The sequence below is a fragment of the Brachyhypopomus gauderio genome, chromosome 15 (genome assembly GCF_052324685.1).
Source record: "Brachyhypopomus gauderio isolate BG-103 chromosome 15, BGAUD_0.2, whole genome shotgun sequence".
Classification (NCBI taxonomy): Eukaryota; Metazoa; Chordata; class Actinopteri; order Gymnotiformes; family Hypopomidae; genus Brachyhypopomus; species Brachyhypopomus gauderio.
The window spans coordinates 15,006,328-15,023,689 of NC_135225.1; the positions used below are offsets into that span (position 1 = coordinate 15,006,328).

Genomic DNA, 17,362 nt, shown 5'->3' on the forward strand with positions numbered 1-17,362 from the left:
GTGTGCGTCAGAGACCTTGGGACTCCTTCTCTCAGTCCTTTTCTGTGCACATGAAAGTTTTTGTGTTCCTTCTGATCAAATCTTTTTACAGAGGACTTGGGTGTAATTAATCTCCTCATATTCCACAACACATGAAGTTCCTACGACCTGAGTATGCAGGAATTACTTTACCAAAGACGCACGCTTGTTTAGGAAAAGACCCTGCACCCCAATAATAATTCAATAACATTTAATTATTCATTTCTTATTACATTCAAACAGAGCTGCAGACAGAAGCAGCTTCAGTAATGCAGGTGTTCGTAACAAGCACAACGCTCCATCCCAGGTAGAAACCCGGCCTGCACATTCCACACCAGTATTCCACACGCTCCAGTATTCACTCTGACCCCAATAACTGGAACCAGCACTCACTGTGATGTCATGAAGGCAAATGTCTGGGTACCCAAACTCAGCTTGTAAGTAAAAGTCCTTTTTAAGTCCAGGTTAGGCCATGTGCTGCTCACCTGGATCCAGGTTCTAGTGCCTAGTTCGTACTGCTTTATGAGGTCACTTTAATCAGGCACAGAAGGGCCAATCACGTTAGAGGAAGAGTGAAAGCACGACATGAGCTGGACTCTCAGCTTCTGCATCCCCCTTCTGGCAAATATTATACTGCACTTACAGAAATGCAAAGAAAATGCAAACAAGCACACATTATAAAGAGAAGCAGTTTATAAATTGAAGAGAATCTTAAAAATAAAAAAAAATAAAAAAGTACCATTTACTGTTCTTAAATAATTTTCAATTGGTTTACAGCTGATCTGACCCAACCCCTGAGTTCTGACGCGAGTAGGAATGTTTCCATAACATGACAATGTCAAACTGGTGCTTTAAATCACACCTTTGTATTACACACCAGGTGCACATTTCAGATAACCTAAGATTACATTTCAAAATGGGATATAGTAAAAAAAAAAAAAAAAAGGTTTTATTCCAATTTATGAGTATTTTACATTTAAGGAATGAAACAAAAGTTTGTAAATAAAGAAATACATTTCTTGGTATACCAGAAATGACACCAAGACCCTGTTGGGAGACAGAAAAAAGCTATTTACTGATCATTTTCCAGTTACAAGGTGTTATACAATCACCCAAGGAAAATAAACAAACATCACTAAGCAGTGTGAGGCTCTCCAGTGTTTTATTAATCAGTATCATCTTCACACTTATTCTCTATAACTTGAGTATCATCAAGAAAAAATATTTAGAACAAAGAAGCCTTTAGAACGTTTCTTGCATAAAGTATAGTTAGACAACCAATAAATAACTAAATGTATAGATAACCAATAATATAACTTAAAAGTGCAACCAGGACACGTGACCCTGCTCACGTCATTATTAAAGAGATTAACAGACCAGGGGCCACGTGTGCTGGGGAGTGAGTTGGGGCTGCACAACAAGAAACTTGATCCTTCAGATCTCAACAACTACCAGCCTATTTCTAAACTCCATTTCCATTTGAAGGCTCTAGAAAGAACTGTGCCCAGCCAACCGTTAAGTAACCTATTTGAACCTTTTCAATCTGGTTTTTCAACCTTTCCATAGCACCGAAACAGCTTTGGTAAAGGTTGTAAATAATTTCCTTGTAGGTTGGATGCTGGTTCTCTCAACATTCTTACTTTTAGACTCAAATGCTGCCTTTGACACAATTGACCAACCCATCCTCCCATCACGGCTGTATGAAACGGCACCGTAGGCACTGGTCTGAACTGCACTTCATCTTATACAGTAGATAGAAAACAGTTCATCACACTCTCTGGCTGCACCTTCTTCACCTCTGTGATCAAACAAGGTGTCCCACAAGGATCAGTCCTTAGTTCTCTCCATTATATATATTCTACCTCTTGGGCGTATGCTGCATCGATTTAACATCGTCTTCCACTGTTAAGCGGATGACACCCAAAATTTATCTTAGTACCAGTTCTGTCAAGGGGACCTTACTTACTCCTTACCCATTACTCACTTAGAAAACTGTCCGAGATCCAAAACTAGATTAATGAAAACGCCAGTCTAGAGTTTGGGCCGGCTTACGTCGGTCAAGAGTTTGGGCCGGTTGAATGTTTAATTTATTCTAATTCCTCCTCCATGGAAAAAGTGGGCTGGATTTGGGCATGAAACTCCCAGGCTGAAAAAGGAACCCCATCTGGCCTTGGCACACAGCACACTCTCAACAGGAAATCACAGCCCGCTGAGGGACTAAAGGGAGTGAAAGACAGAGCACCATGAATCACACATGCACACTTTAGTGTAGCCAATTTTACCTTTTAGTAAAGATCACGGAAACCACCCAGATAGGAACATGAAGCCAAGGCTCCAGTGCAGAGAAGCAAGCATGCTGCCCATGATACAAGTTACATCTTTAAGCACTAAAGCAAATATCAAGAGAAGAGTCTTGAATTAAAATACAGCCCAACACCTTCATAAATCGAATACTTTGCCCAACACACCAAGATCAGTCTTAACATGAGTAAAGACAATAATTGTTCAGTGCATCTACCAGTGGAAAAACCAGTCAATCAAGGTCACTGAACGTGTGTGGGGTCAGGGGTACTACAGGGATTGTAGCCTGATTGGGTATATTTACTATACATTCACTGCATAGGATAGTGAATGTTGACATACTATCCCAGAGCTCCCAGAATGAGCTGAAACATGCCAGAGCTGAACATACTTAAACAACTTGGACAGGAGTTGCAGGGTTTGGGGCTCCACTGTAAAACACTCGGTCAAACGCTGCTGGAATGAACATGAACATCTAACAGATGCTCCCCACTGCATCGTTTACAGAGCAGGAGGTTTGGGAGAGGAGCACGAACACCAATTAGAAACTAAGGAACACTTGGTTCTGATTAGTCAATCAAGACATTCTGGAATGCTGCTCCTAAAGGTCAGATGGCTGGGGTATGACATCATGTCACTTTAATTGGTCTTAATCCTGTTAAGGATAGTATTAGATTAATTACATAGTAGGGACAGTATTAGACTCTAAATTAAGATGGTTCTAAGAAATTTCCCAAGCTCATTTCGATTCCCATGAAAGACTGATGAGATTACTGATGATGCAGATTAAAAACTGCATTGAAATGCTAAAACTATGTAATCGATTTTAACTTCCAAACATTTACACCGTTAATGTCACAACTTGCAATTCATCAAATGACTTATATTCTACTTACCTTTATAGTTGCCATGTAGTCTTCTAGTCCTGAGGAAGGTCCTCAGATCTCACCATCTGGGCAATAATGATAAACAGAGCAGTGTCAATAAATCTGAGACAACAGTGACAGGTAACATCTAATGTAAATTGTTATGCAACTCATGCTTTTTAAAGTTAATTTATATTAAAACTAGTTTTAAAAAACTAATAAAACTATTTTAAGTATATATAGCAGTTTAGGCTAAGAACTACTGTTTTTAAAATAGTTTTTGGAGCAAGAGTTGCACACTACATTTACATACAAGTTCTAGGGAATGTGGTTTTCAAAAACCACTTTTAATGCCATGTATTCATCGTCGGACTACATCTAGATTTTGGAGGCGTAGACACCTGTTCCTTCTACGTTTGGGTTTTTCTTTTCTTTTTTTCCCTTTTTAAAAACAGAAATAGAACAGTTCTGCTGAGAGAGAGATTTGGGACAGGTTTTACCTTAATGAAGCGTTTCCTAGACTTCCACAATTTTGTTCTTTATTATGTCAGCCAACGAAAGCCAAGTAAACGTGCAAGTTCGCAATCTTCTCATTCACACTGCACGGGCGTTTATCGGAGTGCAGCGTCGGGAACGAAACAGAAAACTGTTTTTTTTACATTTTGATGTACAGGCTCAAGGAGCAAACACTAGGGTTCCGTCAGGAGCCTCGTTGAGACTCGCCGTGACCTCTGATTATACATTACCTTCCTTTAAACACGCAGCTATTTTAGAAGCCACTTGGCAGGTCTCACCTCAAGATCCTTTTCAATAAAAGAAAAAGATGGGAGTGAACAATGTGTGTTTACAACATCAGAAGGTACTGGGGACACAGCCATTCAGGCCCCTTTGAAACAGTAAATCGATCTGTTGTATTGTGTATAAATCATTGAACAGAAGCATAGGCAGATACATTTGTAGAGGAAAAAATGGAATTTACCAAGATGCTAATAAATGTGAAAGCAGGATGGATCACTGCATTTTTTGTGCTTTGAAGATCGTTTTTTATAACAATATATAACTGGGTACATAGACTTTAAATTGGAACAAGCAATTTTCAGACATTTAATTTGCAGCTAACGCCACAGGATTCTAATTAGCAACAGTTTATACACAATATTTTTGCATGAATGCAACGTGGTGCATGAAAAAAACATTTTTGTTAAAGCACATTATTGTTTCAGCATGCAAGATAATTATTTTTTGCTAATAACAGTTTTGCAAAACTTTCATGATTTAGTGAATGTCATTAATGTATTGACTCCTATAAGAAAAGCAAAGTACCAGGTTGCATTAGCTGGAAAAGAGAACTACGCTTTATTGACACACTACAGAAAAACATATTTAGTTCCCTATTTAGGCAACGAACACAAGTATGCTTATATTTTGTGAAACGCAAAATTATAAACAAAAGTAGAGATTTCTTCAGTATAGGTGACGTATATACAATTTTACGCTGGCCAATTTTTTCTCTTTTCAGGAAGTAATCTTAACACTATGAAAAGGTTAGACTTCCTTTACACAAGACAAACCAGAATACTGTGCCTGCAATGGAAATCATGTTTGTTTCTGAGCTCAGACGTTTCAGAGATCAAACTCTGCACCTGTTAAATGGCTAAATACTGCCATTCTAGATTTTCTTTACCGCATATTAGATGTTTTTTACAGCGTTGGTTTGTACAACTGTCTAAACTTTTAAAGACGTTTCCATTCTTTCATTTTGAAGCCTTTGGTTGTTAAGGCCATTTAAGAGTTGATATTATGACAAAACTGCCTCTGAAGGTGTATACTCCCAGCATGCAGTGTGTATTCGTAAGATCTGATGAGGAGACAACATAGCATTCAGGCCTCCGTCTCCTAACTGAAAATGATTAGCAAAATGAAACAGTAAAGAGGAAGAAAAACGACTCAACAGAAGCCAAGAGCAGCGAATCCCTTGCTGTATCTACAAAAGCTGTGTGCCTTCTAATAACAAATGTCTTTAAACATTAAAAAGCAGTCAGTGGCAAATATAAAAGAAAAATTACTCCAAAAACTCTAAATGAAAAAGAAATCTAAAATTACTTTTGAGTTGTTAAAAGGAGTTACAATGGGAGGCGGTTGCCAGGCAACCCAAGTGATTGACAGGTCTCAGTATCTTCCGTAGGGATGCTCCCGATAGGAGCCCTTGGTCTGGCGAGCAGACGGCGCTTTTCCCCCACTGTTTCCCCAGTTAGCACCATCCCAGTCATCCTCCGCTGCAGAGAGAACAGGGAGACCGTATGTGAGCAATGGACTGAGGGACACACACACTGAACGGCGGAGGGCACATGAGGTGCGTGGTGAGGAAAAGTAGTCCCCAAAGAACATGTCACGTTACCCATTTAGCACCATTTTATCATGATACAAAATTTTAGAACTCACCTGCACAGATTTAGTTAGAAAGCAGGTAAATGGCCCACGCTCATAGCATGGAGCTCAACGTTTGTTTTTGTGAACAATTCTGACTTACTGCGTCTCTAACAACGTGCATTTCACCTAAGATTCAGCAAGTCTTGCACCAGTAGGTGCAAATGCCGTGTGTGATGGGAGTTGATGACTCACCGTAAGACTCGTACGTTTGCTGAGCTTCTCCGTGTCCATAATCATAGTACTCTGTGTCTCTGTTTAAAGGGAGAAAAGGAGAAAAAAAAAAAAAAAAAACACCAAACACAGAACAAGGTTGTAGACACTCATATAGGGTCAGTCTCAAATCCAATAACCCAAAGGTCTATGAGGAGTGGTGACCTGTCATAGGACAGCACTGCAGGAGGAGGCTTAGACATCCCTGCTCTAATGAATGTGCTGTCTCTCGCACGCGCGCACACACACACACACACACACACGGCCCCTTACCCCTGTGGCGTGGACTGGCTGTAGTAGTTGTCATAGCCTTCGTATGTAGGCTCCGCATACGTTTCCTCATAGTGCTGAGGGGAAAGGAGTGGTTTTAATGGTGAGGTTTAAACACACTATAGCGCAGGAGCTGAGCACTGCAGGAACTCACGTATTCCTCATATGTTTCGGCTGCCTGTGTGTGCTGGTGTTGGTGCTGGTGGGGCAGGGCTGGGGCCGGGGGCATCCTCTGGGGGGCGGCGGGTGGCCTGGCTCTTGCAGACGCTCCTCCCCGGCTGGAGGCGGTGGGAACGGGACCACCACGGCCTACGGGAGCTCCTCTGGCCACGGCACCGCGGCCCGGGCCGCCACGGGGAGCAGCTCCGCGGTTAGCAGTGCCGCGGGGGGGCATGCCTCGGCCTCTGTGGAACACACACACACCCTCAGTCCCCAGAGCTATTATCATGCTCTTCTCCTGGCCAAACAGGTGGAAATCAACTGACCTGGCACCACCCATGGGTGGAGGCAGGGCCCCACGCCCCCTCACAGGAACCCCTCTGCCACGGCCGGACATGTCCTGGGAGCCATTCAGATAGCCAGCGTCCATGAACTGCTCCTGGTGCATCTCCTCCACGTTGTCCACCTGAAACCGCACAGAGATGGAAGCTCGCACCACCCCCACACGCCATGCTTGCCACTAAAGAAAACCTGGCCTGCGCGTTCGTGCCGACAGCCGTCGGTCCCAGGTCGCCGGGATACCCAGAGCACGTGCATGACGTACCGGCACGAGGAACTTCTTGACCTCCTCCATGGCATGAGCCATACGCAGATAGCAATCAGGTATGGGAGCAAACACCTCGATGTAGACGTGCAGCTCCATGGCCAGATGGGCGTATTTAGACTCGCCCCCCTTCCTCAGCTCCTCCTCCTGAACACACATCAGCACACAGACACGCCTTCAGCTGGGACACTACAACATCAAAGCAACTCTCCACCCAAAAACCTGGGTTTGGCCTCCCAAACGAGGCTCTGTGTACAATGAAAGTTCAAGCATTTCACAGAGTAAAAGCAAACGGTCACAAAGCTGCAGCCATATCAGTTCAAGCTGTGGACTTCCTCCCACCACACACTCCCACTCGCTGTGTGTAGCTCTGTATTCACCGTATTTCGCCACGCCAACTTTCAAGTGTGTGTTTCTTCCGCCTTTGTGTTAGAACTTCCGGTCAGCTATTTTTGCATTAGTGTACACTACTACATTTTAATGATTTTTTTTCATAAAATAGGCATTCTTGTCTATTTACTTCTTTACTTAATTACTTAAAATTACAAAATGAATGCAAGGAAAAGATGTGGCCACTGATAAAATAGTTACTTATCTGATAGCCTCACAAGCACCCAACGCGTTTGCTTCATCGGAGCTTCATAACCGAGCCATTTCTCGGGATAAGGATGATCTGGTGTTGGTTTCCCCTCCACAAAATGATAAGAGCAGACGTATGGACGTTTGGGTGGATGTTTTAAATTTAGCGCCTTCGGCCTTAGACGCAGGTCCTCTTCTTTGGAAGGCGGTGGATATAAGTTATAAGGTGCCCCACAACACTCAGATCTTTTCGAGCTGTGTTCGTAACACTGTTGGTCAAGCACTGCTACATCTTCGTGCTGCGCGGTTTGTTTACAAGCCCAGCGAGCCGCTAATACTTTTAAAACCTGCGTAATGGAAAACTGGAGACTAGCGGTATGAAGTATCTGTGATATTGTAATTGTGATTTGAGTCTCGTTGGTGAGACGCGGTTATTCTGTCACACGTTTATAATAAACCACATACGAGGTGCAGCAAAGGCACCGCACACGACTGAGGGAGGTTTAAAAACTACTGACACTGTCTGTTATTTTCTTCCTAAAAGTGAGCGCAGGTCAGTGGTGTTGTAACGAGTGTTGATAACGGAGTTTATCCACTTTTTACCTAGAAAACAGGTGTGTACATAACAGAGCTCGTAGTGTGCTCCAAACGTGACAGTCCTGAAGCATATCACGACTTGTGTTTATATCGAAGTTTGTGCTTGTTTTTTTTACTTAATACTTAGTGTCCACTTAGTGTCCATTAGTGTCCCCCCCCCCCCCCCCCCCCCCGCTAATAATTTACACTCGCCATCCCCCCTCTTGTGGCTCTTGGTCTCTGACGGGTTGGCCACCTCTGCTCTGACTGAACATATTATGCTAGTCATTTTGTGTTTTTGTCGTTTTGCTTGTAATCAGTACCGGAAGTTCCAACACAAAGTCAACCAAGATGGCCCTGCCCAGCGTTGTCATGGAAAATAGCGTGAATACTGCAGTGCCCTCAAAGAACAGCTGACATTCAAGCTCACACTGCTGGATACTGAACAGTTCTGTTCAGAACTTCGCAATGGCAGTTGCATTGTGCTGGCTGTCCTAGACAGGAAAAGAGGAAGTGGCTGGTGTATAAAGACCTTGGTCTTGTCCCTCATGGAGCCCTTTCCCAGGACGGAGATCTTGGCTCCCGTTTCCTCCTGCAGACGCTTTATGGTGCTGCCCTGAGGACCCAGAATCTTCCCCACAAAGTTGAACTGCAACAGAAGCAGCACAAGTCACACATCAGCTGGGCAGTCAGCACACACAGCTCCGCCCGCAAGGGGTACAAATGACCGCAAAATTGACAAAATTGAACTTGCTGTGAACACAGATTGGGAATGCACACAGATGGAAAAAGCTAAAGACTTGGTGAACTGTGACCCCGTGTCCTTCACAAAGGCAGAGTGCAGCGCCATTTTGAGGGTATTGTTTAATGCCACTCAACCAAGGGTACCATTTAACAATTACCCAGAGGGTAGTCCAAGGGTACTATTTAACTGCCCCAAGGGTATGTCCCCCACAGGTGCCTGGAGAGCACCACTCACCCGAGGGTACTGCTTCACGGGAATAAGCACGCGCTCCTTCACCCGCACGTTCTTGGTGGTGAACAGGTCCAGGTACGACTCGCCATCTTTTTTCGCCTCTCCCTTCTGAATCCTGTCGATCTCTGGAACGGACCAGACATGACCAATGACTGTATGCAATATGACAAACATCCTCAAGTTTGACCAATCGCCAATACAGGTTTCTAAAAATTACATGTCTTATAAGTGTTGTATTCAAATATCTCAAGAAGAACAAACATCAAAAGAAGCTTCACAAAAGCATAAGAACATGTTTGGCAAGTTTTCCTTTCCAAATCTACTACAAGGGGTTTTTGTAAGATTTTAACTCATGTTTCAAGAACTAACGTTTTACTGAGCTATTCTTTATCATCTATGAAGTACTTGGAAGAACACAGAGGATTTGAGCTTTGTGATTAACAAAACACTTATTTGTAGAATTTGGTACTGCATCTCTTGAAGCACACTTTAAAGACTGCACCAATTCACTTTTCCCCTATACTATACTGCCAAAAGTATTCGCCCACCCATCTACATGATCAGAATCCGGTGTTCCAATCACTTCCGTGTCCAAAGGTGTATAAAATTAAGCACCATGGCATGCAGACTGTTTTTACAAACATTTGTGAAAGAATGGGACACTCTCAGGAGCTCACTGAATTCACACACAAAGCAAGGTCCATAGAGACACGGATGGCAGAGTCTGATGTGGATGAACTTGACTGGCCTGCAGAGTCCTGATCTGAACCTGATAGAACACCTTTGGGATGAATTAGAGCGAAGACTGAGAGACAGGCCTTCTCTCGGTCATCAGTATGTGACCTCACAAATGCGCTTCTGGAAGAATGGTCAAAAATCCCATAAACCAGGCTTGTGACCGGAGGGTGTAACTCAGCCCCAGAGTGATCGCTAGAAGTGTGCGTGTGTTCTCACTGCATAGATGGGTAATTGCGGATGACTAATTTTGATTGGGTCAAAAAATAAATCACAATTTATGATATGGCCCCTCCCACATACATGAGCCCCTCCTCCAGCATGAGTACTACCATGGTAAGATGTGCAGAAGCTCAGCCTGAAACAAACCTCCTTCCCTGCATCACATCCATTGTAGCCAAGGAATCTGGCTTCATGTGTGCTGTTGTGGGCAAATCTGGAGGATTAACACTTGATCACTGGCAGCAATAGTGATCAGCGTAAATGCTGAAAATGGGAAACATCGTGCCACTGAAATTGTACTGACAGAGCTGTACTGATTGCGTTAATAAAAAGTTTAAAAATGTATAGAGTGCTTGTAATTGCACTTCATTATACAATATTAAGATCTGAGAAAAGGAGAAAATAAATTGAGGCAGCAATCTTTGAAAACCAAAATGTGCCCGTTTCAAAACATTTGGGCCATGACTGTACACCTAATATTTAATAAAGATTATATACTGTTTGTGTACATGCGTTTTCAGCTTCAGCAAACACATTTTATTTTTAGACATTAAAAAACTGACTCGTTTTATTTTGCATTTGAATGCTGTAACATGGTCCTTGTTAATTATTTTAGTGACAACTACAGAAATTCTGAACATGTAAATCAAATAAACACATTGATTTCAAAACTTAATGTAAAAATGATGGTATCGGATTGATATCAGAAATTGACTGATATGCAAAGTATATGCATCATATTGGAAGTGAAGTGTGGATCGGAGCATCTCTAGTTGAGACGCACCCAATTTAGACTGTTGAGAATATCTTGAATGGAAACAGTGTCACCATTTAAAAGACAATACTGCATTATAATTACGAATAATTTAAATCTCAAGTATTACACTTCGTAGTATAATATGAAGATCAGCACTGCCATGTTGTAAGCAAGCATTCATTTTGTCTGCATAAGCGTAGAATACAACATTTGAGTGGCAATGTTGGTTACAAACAAAGAAGGCCTCATTAATTTAATATAGGCCTACAGGTCTCCACAAGTAGACAGTTGGGAAAATGTACTGATTCACCTAAAGGTTTATATATCCATAATTTTGGTTCTATGTGAGAGCCTCTAATACAGAAGAAAATGTAAACATTTTGATTTTGGGGATTTAAAGTGCGTAAATGTACACTGGTGATGTAGAATCCGTCATGCTCTGTATGTTCTGAAGTATTGAAGAGCTCCAAGGCCTCTCCATAGTGCCACACCCTTATCCAAGACATTGGCTACTATACATCAAGAGCATGCAACATATTTTTGCAAAAACAAAACGCTGCTGCACATCTTACAGAAAGACCAGAAAGTTAATTGCCTATTGCTTCATTACTAATAGGCCTAAATATATTTTAGCTTCCAAGAGGATAGCTAAGCAAACCACGCTAGTCAAGAGGCTAAAGGGTGCAGAGGAAAATACTACAGTACTTATATGCTCCAATACTCCGTATATTGTAATATTTAATGTACTTTCTCTTATGCACAACTGTTTATTTATACTCAAACGTAACTGCGTCCTTTGTAGCCGTGGTCACAACTTCTGGTTTAGCATTCTACACAAACAACTCGACAACCTTCCAAAGTAAGCTTTTTCTTTTCAGTGATGTCCAAAAGTATATGCAATCAAAATATCCAGTAACAAAATCCACAACTGCTTCGGTTTTGCCAAACGTGCTTTGTCCAAAGTTCATCAATCACGGCAACTGAGGTGTTTATGTTTTGAACTCCGAGTAATCTATTGGTTAGAACACCCGTCTATCACATCCAAGGCGTCAGCTTGTCACTGTTGAAATTACTGGATAGCCAGCCCCCCCCACCTCGCCAAGTAGAGGTATGAAAAGCTGTCATTCAAAGCCACCAGCACTCAACGGTCCAATACAAATGACGAATGTAGCTTTGCAATTAGAGAACAAATTACGTAAAACACTGCGTGGTCACCAGGGTGGGGAAATTATTCCAATCGGGTAGTGACAGGACTGCACATGCACGTAATTAGGCATAATTTCCAATACATCTAACTAGTTAAATATGTAGCCATATTGACAGCAAAGTGTGATACTGCACTGTAAAAAATCTGTGTTTGCTTATGTTCTGTGAATATAAAAATTTATGTGGGCAAAGCATGAAACATAAAAATAGTTACTCCAAAAACAAAAAACGAGTTGTGCCATCAGCTGCTGCATTTTTACCATTCAACTTAATATTTTGTGTTCAGTGAATGAGCATTATGGTTCTCAGTCAACATGTCAAGTCCAAAGTAAAAAACTGGGTTGGGCGAGCAATAGTGGTAGTGGTGAAACTAATGGGCATGCACCAGAGAAGATTTTCTTGGTGCCTTCTGCACCAAAACTAAAATGAAGACCCAGCATTTCACCATTTATCTAGAGGCCTTCAAACGTTCACTGAGTGAAGTTAATGTGGATCTTTACTAAGCTAACAACTAACTTGGTGGTGTTTATTGAGTTTGAATTTTGAACTAGGTCGTATTTCAACATATTTTCCAAACGTATAGTTATCAAAATTAGAGCTAAGCCAACAAGTTGTTTTTCAGTGTTAACTTTGCTGAGTTTAGTAATGTTAGTGTTAATACTGTTGTGGTTGGCAAGGACAAGCTACCGATTAACGGTTACGCGTTAACTGTCCGTTTGGAATTTAACTACCTACCGTCGGCAAACTGTTAGCATGCGGACTAACGTTAGCTACCTAGCTAGCTAGATCTGCGTAGTAATTAAGCTTTTGCTGAAGCCCAATCGATTTCTAATTAAGTAATTTTTTAGATACTCTGCTGTCAGTTCTCCCGTTTCCCTGGATGTGTGTCGTATGCGTGTTAGTGTCCCCCCTCCCTTAGAACCAGTGTGTTTCTGCTGTTAGCGTATTGCTAATAAATTAGCATTGAGCTAACGTTGGTGTCATGGCTCATTCTTGTCCTCCTGACTCTACGACGTTTTAATTTTTATTACATTTATAAAGCAGCTCTCATATGCCTGTTTGGTAATATTTTATGTTTACTTTTTTACATGCAAATAAAATGCACAATTACTTAATTATATCCTTTATATTTTGAATTTACTTCATAAAGCATAAAATGTATAGTTCAGGCAACTTGGATACTAATGAATAATTACCTGAACTTAACATTTGTAGCTGGAACATAAAACATTTTGTTGGACTCACTAGGTGTATTTGGTTAATATATAACATTTTGTTGGCTCAACTTATTTTCTTTAATTAGACTGAATTCTGTAGTTATCAGCAGAACTTAAAATTTGCAATTTGCAGAGCTTAAATTAGACCAACTAAAAAAATTAGGTGCAACGGGTCACTAAAATTTTTTTAGTTGGTGAGACTTGAAATTTTTTAGTGTGAAGCTGAGACAAATTAATTTTAGGTGACAAAACATGAATAAAAAATACATTTAGTGTGATGGGCTTGTGTTAACAATTTGATGACATAAGTTTTTATGTGGAAAAACAGATTTTGCCTGGTGATGGGACCACTAGAGTGGGCGCTTCTCCACAAACATGTTAAACCTTGTTAAGTCCCGATGAACAACACTTGACATTTTAAATAAACAACAGCAGTAAAGTGTTGCAACAGATTCTTGAGGTCGGGTTCTTTGCAGTTCTTTCAATAGCTAGCTAACTTCAAAAAGTTAGCAAACTAGGCAAGCTAGCTAGTAGGGGTGTCACGATTTCAATATTTAATTGAAATCGATCAAAATTATGTCACAATATCGAGCCTCGAAGTCAAAAAGAGGCTTGACAATCTCTCCCTCTAAGCTACACAAGCAACCACGCTACGCAAAGTAAAGCCTGGTTTATACTTGACGCATCGCGAGCGGCACGAGGGTCCACGTGGTGAAAATGTAATCACGGTGGCTCCACCCGTGTGCGAGGGATTTGCGCGCTGTTGAATCGCAAGGTCGTGCACCTCTCGAATTTTGTAACTTTGTGCACGCCGCACCTCAGCACAATGAACAGCCATGTTTGCAGGGTTCATACACCTTTACAAGGTGGAATTCAAGCACTTGTACGTCACGTTCAAGGTCCATTTCAATATTTCCCAGCACGTTAAACTTAATTAAGTTAAATATTTATACATATAGGCCTACTCGAAATTATTTGCTTTATCACATTATTTAATGGTTGTTTATTTTCAAAACGCCTAATCTTAACATCTTCATGTTCTCATGTTTTGTCCTGGAATTACAAAAGGCTTGAAAAAAAAATTTTTAATTTGATATTCAAAGCCAGTTACAGTTTAGCAGGAGATGTTAAGATAAAATAAAATATGAATCTCTGATGTAACAATGTTAATAGTTTTATAATTTATAATACAAGTTATTCAAGTTTAAAAGTCAAAAGTCTGAGATGTGCTTAATGGGTACAGCTCACAAGAATATTTTACATTTGAAATGATTCATAATGTAAATAACTTCAACTATTTAAATTTAACTTCATATTTTAAAATGTAATCATATACTGTTTGTAGTCAAGCTAGAAATACTGATTTGTTTATACTTGAGCTTTTCTCCAATGCGCTCACACTGATGAACTCCAGTTTTTATGTTGCTGTACACTTTAAGCTCGTGTAAAAATACAAAATCTTTGAAAAAAATCCTGCAATCTACAAAATTTATTTCTCATCCATTTGGAAATAGATAATGTGCTAAATAGTAAAACACAAGAAATCATGTGCGATTTAATACATTGGCGTATTCAGCAATCTGATATGACTAGCATGCTAACTACGAATTGCAGCATTGTCTAAATGCTATAAAAGTAACTTTGTTTTTAATTAACTTTAACTTTCTCTTGCATCAGATTCCAAATTATGCTAGGTTATGTTAAAATTATTAATCTTTTACATTTGTAAAAATTGGTGATGCCCAAATTAAATGTATATTAAAATTTTCTAATTCTGAGGGGTCTCTCATGCTTTCAAAATGGCCACCAGGAAGAGGGAACATTGACAGGATGTTTTAGAATATGCAACGCAATGACTGGCTTAAAAATGCATGGAATATAAAAAAACTACGTGTTGTTTTAGTTATCAAGCAGGATGACTTGTTTCTGTATTAGCATAATGTTTGTTTAAATTCGCAAGTGTGCTTAATAGGGGTTTTTACCCTATATATACACAAGGCAGAGCCTAAGTTCTCTCTCACACATACGTAGCTATGGCTACATAGATAACTAGCTGATACAGATGTCTGCAGTGTTTGGGATGCCGATTCTGATTCAGATGCTGAAGGAGGGTTACTGAAACCAGAGTGACAGAGACCATGAATGTTGGTACATTGTTCAAGTCTGATACAGAAAATTAAAACCCCCCAAAAAAAGAATAACCAAAAGTTATTATATATATACGAAAACATTTCCATGTGACTCATGTAATAATGTTGGTTTTTTAAACCAAGACAAAGAAATTGTGATTACAAAATGGTGGCTGGTAAAAAGTGGCTGATAGAATTTCTCTTTTGCTAGCCACAGTGGCAGGTTGGGGAAAAAAATAATTTCCAACACTGGTGGTCGCCGATAGGTCAAAGATTAGTTATTTTCAACAAAAGACATCATGCATTTTTATAAGATTTAGTTAGAAAGAAAATAAAGGTATTTACCAACATTACGAACGCAGTTTGAAAGTGATACTGAAGCTCTCTCTCACACACACACACACACACACACACACACACACAAAATGAACCCACACAAGCGCACAAGGCTAAATTCAACACCTTGCACATTCTGAATGAAATGATACTTTAAGGGGAACCTAAATAAAATCTCAAACCATTAAAATCGTTTTCATGCACTTGTGTACAGGTTTAACCCCACCACACAGCAGCAGGTCACTGGGTCGTTTAGACTGGCGTCGTGCTGCACACCAGGCCGGCTGGGTACGTGCGTGTCAAAGGGCCGAGTTCAGAGCCCAGCTCCACACCACAATAATTTGTGCACATGGCCCAAAACAGCCCAATACCCCTCACATACCCCCCAACACACACACACACACACACACACACACACACACACACACACACACACACACACACACACACACACTGGACGTTAGCTTAGCCGCATCAGGCCCACGCTGCCGCACCCACATCGACTAGCACGAACCACCTAGGCCCGCCGGCCCGCCACCCCGCCACCCGGCCGCCCCGCGCCTCACCCGCCGTCAGCAGCTTCATGGCGTGCGTGAAGGAGGCGTCCAGGCTGTCCTTCTCCGCCAGCAGCTCGGGGAGGTACTTGCTCTCCGTCTCCATCTTGGCGCCGCCGTTGGCCTTCTTGCCTTTGTTGTTGTTGCGGGCGTCTTTAGCGCTGGCGTCCATCTTGATAACCACACGGTGGGGGAAGCGGCGACTAGGTCTGGGTGGAGATGTGATCCGGAGCGGTAACGGTAACGGAGCCGGTTGGTACGTTTGCGTTCTAGCTGCGTCGCCACAGTCGCGTCGGTCTGACCGCGTTAACAAAGACGCTCGCGTGCAAACGAAAACGGAAATGACGTGGTGAAAGTGAAAACGAGATTTCCGGCCTCGCAGAGAGACGCCTTCGCGTTCTGGCCGCTAGGGGGCACAGGAGGGTTATCTCGGGTTAAACGTCCGGAAACTGTTTAATCCATAGTTTTAGAGCTCTCAAACCATCTTCAGTATGTATAGAGTTAATTTGACAAAATCAAGGAGTTGGCAGGTGGTTTGTCTTTTCATGCTTTCAAGGATACGTAGAAAGTGTGAAGAGTATTTAACATATGTAGGGTGGGACCAAGTCAGTGTTTTGCAAGTCTCAAGTAAGTCCAAGTCTTTATACCTCAAGTCCCGAGTCTAGTCTCAAGCAAAGACACTCAAGTCAAGTCAAGTCTCGAGTCAAGACAGGCAACAGTCAAGTCAAGTCCCAAGTCTGAAACTTGGAATTTCAAGTCCTTTCGAGTCTTTTTTTTTTTTACCAATGTTGCAGGTATATTTTAAATGTAAATAATAGACATGCTTTTTTTTTAAAATCTGTATTCTCCTCAAATCTTGATAAAACACGTGAAACTGAAAACACGAAGTATAAAAAAAAATACACCTCTTTATTGCACAGTTCAATTTGTTAAACTTAGCTGCAAAAATATTCATACTTTAAACTACAATTTTCCAGAAATAAATATTCTGTGAAAAAGTCATAAGTAGAACTCCATGTTCAAATAAAAAGTGCTGATATTTTCACAGTACAATACAAAGAACCATAACAGCATTTTCCCTCTCTTCTCTTATCTGGTTTCTTGGAGAACATGTGTGAGTGACACAAGACAAACAAATATAAGAACTGAGCAATTAACAGGAATCTGCAACTTTAGATATTTCAGTAAACTATTCTGCATTGCATTTGCTGGCCAAA

General features: G+C 41.1%; 1 protein-coding gene across 8 annotated transcripts; it reads right to left on the minus strand.

Moving 5' to 3' along the window:
• Window positions 1-215: 215 nt before the first annotated feature.
• khdrbs1a (KH domain containing, RNA binding, signal transduction associated 1a) lies at window positions 216-16,495 on the minus strand. 8 transcript variants are annotated; one of them, XR_013121202.1, is made up of 12 exons: window positions 16,158-16,495; window positions 8,993-9,114; window positions 8,546-8,662; window positions 6,859-7,005; window positions 6,581-6,720; window positions 6,250-6,499; window positions 6,099-6,172; window positions 5,808-5,866; window positions 5,289-5,461; window positions 3,216-3,271; window positions 2,301-2,405; window positions 216-1,065 (listed from the first exon to the last, which is right to left on the minus strand). XR_013121202.1 is itself a non-coding variant. In XM_076973869.1 (9 exons), the coding sequence occupies exons 1-9, from the start codon at window positions 16,315-16,317 to the stop codon at window positions 5,355-5,357; spliced, it is 1,176 nt and encodes a 391-aa protein (XP_076829984.1). In that variant the 5' UTR covers window positions 16,318-16,495; the 3' UTR covers window positions 4,518-5,354. The 8 variants fall into 8 exon arrangements, 1 of the variants encoding a protein (XP_076829984.1); XR_013121200.1 differs by having other exon boundaries at window positions 2,301-2,974; XR_013121199.1 differs by having other exon boundaries at window positions 2,071-2,974.
• Window positions 16,496-17,362: the final 867 nt, after the last annotated feature.

What these genes read in the sequence shown, in the direction of transcription:
- khdrbs1a (XM_076973869.1), bottom strand. Translation starts at nt 16,317, where the DNA reads ATGGACGCCAGCGCTAAAGACGCCCGCAACAACAACAAAGGCAAGAAG. An exon ending in CCGAAACATATGAGGAATAC is followed by an intron (nt 6,173 to 6,249) that starts GTGAGTTCCTGC and finishes CTTTCCCCTCAG; the next exon opens with CACTATGAGGAAACGTATGC. An exon ending in GCAAACGTACGAGTCTTACG is followed by an intron (nt 5,462 to 5,807) that starts GTGAGTCATCAA and finishes TTCTCTCTGCAG; the next exon opens with CGGAGGATGACTGGGATGGT.